Genomic DNA, 5,315 nt, shown 5'->3' with positions numbered 1-5,315 from the left:
TGGTTGGTGGTAGTTTTCTCCCCCATATCCCCAAAGACTCTGCAAGTCTTTGGAATTTTTGACTAGAAAATTGGTGGAACACTGTAAACAGAGACTAGCAAGCTGTTCTAGTAGAACCTGGAAGACTGTCATTCTAAGCACAATGTGAACTTTGGAGTTGCACCTACAGGGGTAGGTTTCAATAGTAAAAAATATTTACAACTGTTGTCGGGAGAGTTTTCATGTTTTGGCAAAGAATCTAGCTGCCTTTTCTTCTTAGTCTAACAATTTGCCTGGGGTGATATTTAAAAGTAAGAAACTAATTGCTTTAGGCACACAAAATGTCAAGACTGCCTCATCATGCCAGGTATTGTGATACACACTGTGTTAATCTTATCACTTGGGAGGCAAAAGCAGGTGAATCTCTGTATGCTGAAGGCAGGACAGGTCTATCTAATAAGTCTAAGGATAGCCAGGACTATGAAATACAGAAAACTTGTCTCAAAATCAAATAAAAATACTCTAGAATGTTGGGTCTGTGGTACGGTTGTTACTGATAATACTTATACTGGTCTTCATTAAAAAGGAGAATGTAGGGGTTGGGGATTTGGCTCAGTGGTAGAGTGCTTGCCTAGCATGCGCAAGGCCCTGGGTTCGGTCCCCAGCTCCGAAAAAAAAAAAAAAAGAAAAAAAAAAAAAAGGAGAATGTATGGCACTACAAAAAGAAACAAATCATGTACTTGAAAGACATAGAGTACCAGGATTATTTTTTTTTTTTTACTTTTTAATTGGTTATTTTATTCATTTCCACTTCAAATATTATTCCCCTTACTGGTTTTGATCCATAAATCCCCTATCCTATCCACCCTTCCTGCTTCTATGAGGGGGCTTCCCACCCATCCACTCCCACCTCACAATCCCTAGGCTGGAGTTTATAATACAGTCTCATTCCCAGACCTTCGTACACAAATTATACTGAATTACCGGCTTTCACTCGTGAGTAGATAATGAGGTTTCTCAACCTCAAAAATTACAGTTCTCAGCATGTATTCATTGATTTTCTTATTCTCTGTGTATCTCTAGAGTACACTATAGAGAAATTCCATCATTACATAATTAAAGATAGAACAAAATTAAACATTATTCATTAAAGTTGTTTAACTCTAGAAGTAAATTGTATAAGGAAATGCTATAACTTAATTCAAATTCATATACCAACATAAATTTATGGTAACAATTCCTGGAAATTTTAGGTAAAATTAAAAAAGACATGAATTTATCACTACTATCTTGGCATCTTTTTACATATATTTAATCCCACATCTTTAGAAGCCTAAGTAAATAAGAAAGAAATACAAAATTTGGAAATATTCCAAAGTATACAGGGAAAAACTGTGTCCTTGGGTGAACAAATAAACAATGACTCACTCATATGATAATGACAATGTGCTATGAATTTCAAAAATTAGATTTTAACTTGTAGAACAAATACATGAAGAGATACACTACACATATTTAACCTGATTTATACAGTATACATCGTAAACACCTATCAAAATAAATATCTCAGTGCTCTATTAATATGTTCAAATTTTACAACATAGATATGAATTTAAAAAATGAACATTAAGGTACAAATAGAAAATCTCAAAGTTTTCAAGCAACTGCTAAAAGCCAATATTCAAGTGAAAGACCCCAGCTTAGCAGCAGTAACGCCATTTTGCAAGGCTATACTTAAGATAACTGGTTCAGGGAAAGGTTAGAACACTAAGACACAGCGGCTGCCAAGCAGGATGTGTTTGGTTGAAGGCCTGGCAACAGGACGACTGCGGTTGAGCACCTGACAATAAGAAAAGCCCCGGGAGAGGTCCCACACCCTTGGGGGGGCGAGTCAGTTGTTGTGTTTCAAGAAGGTAGCTAGGAAACTTGCCCCCAGGCTAAACCCTTGCCATATTAGAATCCACCAATTATATCCCTGTAACCATGCATCTGCTTCTGTATGCTTGCTTCTGCTCCACAAAATCCTATAAAAGCCCATCCTTGGTTCCGTGGGGCGCGCCAGTCCCCCGAGTGACTGAAGCGCCCGCAGGTGCCTGTGCCTGTGTATCCCGACAATAAACCAAATCCTCTTGCTGATTGCATCCTGTGGTGTCTCGGTCTGGTCTTTAGAGTTGGAGGGTCTCCATCCCGAGGGAAAGTTCTCCCTGAGAGCTTTTCACAAGAAAACAGCTTGATATATTTACAAGCAAAATGGTGAGATGTTAACATTAAAAATATTTAAGATTCCATTAATCAATGTAATTACAGGAAGGTGATACTGAAGTATTTATTAAAGAAAAATCAGATAAGGTCACAAAAAAGCATTTATCTATATCTATGTTTTTGTTTCTACTTGTTCTGAATATCAGAGGTGAGATTTACTGTTTAATAGCAAAGACTAAGAGACCTAACTAATACCAGTTGTAAATGCACTGTTTAACTGTGTAAGACTGGTTTTATAGTTTGTTCAAATAAAATGTAAATAGATTTTATGTGCTGTTCAGTAAGGTCTCTTCTTAAGTTTGGGAATATGATGTAGGTGGTACTATGGCAAACTCCCTTCTACCCAAACTATACTCCTGTGTGTTTGGTAAGCAAAGGCTGTAGGAGAGAAAAGCAAGGGAGTACAAAAACACAGAAAGAACAGTTCCCTATCTGTCAGGAATGTCCTGGGTTTTGCTTGGATGATTTTACACAATGATTTAGAAAGAGGTTAAAATAGAGTCTAAACATGACAGTTTCCCTAAGGAAGATTTTAATCGTCTTCATCTGTACTGCTCGAATCTGAAGCGTTGCTAGAGCTTTCATCCTCACTGTCATCTGTCATATCTTGCATGGATGCCTGGAAGTCACCATGATGGCCAATATTAGTCTCTGAGGAATTTGTCCTCCAATCTAGCAGCTCCTCTACCTCTCCAGGCTTTGCTTCAAGCCCCTTTTCTGAGGCAGACTGCAGATCTTCTGTTTGTCCAAACTTGGGGCTTCTGCCTCCAGACATGCGCTTGATCTTTCCCTTACCCCAGGTGGCCCTTGCCTTTTTGTATGCAGCGCATTCCTCTGGAGACAGTCCCTTGAGCCAGAGGTCCAGCTTCATCCAGTATTGTTTCTGTAGCTCCACAGCCTGCCTGTTATAATGCTCCTTCATCTCCTCCGGGACTTGATGCCAAAGCCTGCTAATCTCTACCCAACGCTCCTTAAAGGACAAATGCCTCAGTTCCGGACTTGACCATGAATCTTGATGAAATTTGTGATATGCAGTCATAGGAGGTTTCCTGGGTTCTCCTTGAAATTGCATAGCCAAGGAAAATGTTTTGGGAATTTCTGTGTTTAGAAGAGGCTTTACAGTTTTCATATCTCCTTGTGACTTCTTAGAGTCTTTGGTTTGGTGACTCCGTGGTACCCCAGATTTCTTAGGATGCCCTGAAAAAGGATGGTTTTTCTTTAACTGAGCCATCTTTTCCTGAAAGGCTTGCTTCTCCTTCTTGAAATCCTGGACATATCTCTCTTTTGCCTCAGCTGGCAGCTGACGGTATTCTTTAGCGAGAACTTTGGTCAGCTGTGCGTTGGTGTACCTAGGGTACATCTGACAGTATTTGGCTCTATGCTCCCTGTAAAAGCGCAGATAGGCAGTCAAGGGTCTTTTGGGTCTGTCAGGATTGTGCTTGATTGTGTTATTTTTGTGAGCTCTTGTCCACAGTTCCTTAGCTTCCAGCACTAATTCTGTCAGTGTGCGGAACTTCCTTAATTTACAAGAAATCTCCATCCATTTCTGTTTGCACATTTTGCCTGAAAACCGTCCAAAAGCTATATTGTTCCAGTCTAGGTCTGCCTGGCTGGCTTTGAAGTCTCTGGAGTCATCTGATGTGATATTTTTCTTCATGCATTCTAGCAACTTCAGAATGTCAATTTCAGACCATAGGGATTTGTTGTCAAGTGATGCCATTGCTAGCTTAACTTCTGTATCTGTAAATATCTGAGTTGCGCAAACACCTCAACAGCAACTTGAACTTCTTACACACACTACACACACAGAGAACTTAGTAGATAGCGTCTGAATTCCAGTCTGTGTGCTTCTCTATTTCTGAGGGGAAACAAACAGATGGTTAGACTTCATTATTGGAATTTATGAAAAAAATATCAGATATCACTTCACAACATGTTGTTTATACAATTAATTTAATATTAACAAAGCAAATGGGTAATTTCTCCTTTTGAAATAAAAGTTGTTTGTTTATGTGGGATACAGTTATACCCTTTTTTGAGTCCATTGGAAATCTTAGTAGAACTTGCCTAAAATATAAGGGAATGAAGCTGTTTGTGGTGGTGCACACCTTTAATTCCAGCACTAGGAAGGCAGAGCTTATAAACCAAGGGCAAGGCTGATGTGTATCTCAAATTCTAGCCAATTGGCATGACACAGTGAGGCTCAGAAAAATGAAATGAACACCAAGTTGGAGAAGCTGTACTGACAGAAAAGAAAAGAAAAGAAGAGAAAAGAAAAGAAAAAGCACTGGGTATGGAACAAAAGGACAAAGTAAAAAGAATAGAATAAAAATATGACTCTGTTCCCCTGAAGAAACCACAGCCTGCAGGCATCCCAGAAAACCCACTGCATACAGCGAAACTGGTAAGAATACACCAGAAGTCCCACAGCTGCTGCTGATAGCAGAGTGGACTTTCAACCCATACCCATACCATAAAGCCTGTCTACCCCCAGCCACCAGGAATTCCATTCCCCTTCTGTCAGGACAGACTGACAACTAGTCTGCTCCTCTGAAGACACAATAGCCTGAGACATCACAGGAGATCCTATGCACACAGGGCACTGACACTACAGCTTGAAGGCATTCTAGGAGTTCCCCTGCACTTGAGTCAACTATGTAACTGACCCCTAAGTCTGAAAACCTTGAAGGGGATCCTCAGAATGCAGGGCAACTGAATCAATAAACTGGAATTCTGCTGCACACAGAAAAGAGAAACCTTAGTTCCCAGCCCTCCTACTAGAGTACAGGACAACAGGTCAACTACTCCTCCATAGACTCAACAATCTCAAGGTCTCCCAGAGGATTTATCTGCTCCACCCAGGGAAACAGATCAGCAGCTTCTCTGCCCCTCTGAAGACCCCACAGTCAGAAGGCCTCACAGGAGATCTGCTATAGCCAAGGCTGCAGGCCTACTAGAAGACCTAAAGCAATGCACAGACAAAAGAGGCAGGATCTAGAAACAGAAACCCAGACCAGCAAACACCAGGGATAAGGAGATGGTGAGAGACAAACACAAGACCATAAGCAACTTAA

At 40.4% G+C, this 5,315-nt stretch overlaps 1 protein-coding gene across 1 annotated transcript; it reads right to left on the bottom strand.

The window, feature by feature from the left end:
• Window positions 1-2,773: 2,773 nt before the first annotated feature.
• Ubtfl2 (upstream binding transcription factor like 2) lies at window positions 2,774-3,961 on the bottom strand. The gene has a single exon (XM_039082861.1). The coding sequence runs from the start codon at window positions 3,959-3,961 to the stop codon at window positions 2,774-2,776; it is 1,188 nt and encodes a 395-aa protein (XP_038938789.1).
• Window positions 3,962-5,315: the final 1,354 nt, after the last annotated feature.

This window comes from Rattus norvegicus, chromosome 8 (genome assembly GCF_036323735.1).
Source record: "Rattus norvegicus strain BN/NHsdMcwi chromosome 8, GRCr8, whole genome shotgun sequence".
In the NCBI taxonomy this organism is placed as follows: domain Eukaryota; kingdom Metazoa; phylum Chordata; class Mammalia; order Rodentia; family Muridae; genus Rattus; species Rattus norvegicus.
Note: the sequence above shows the minus strand (reverse complement) of the source record. Positions and strands in the feature narration are given on the sequence as shown.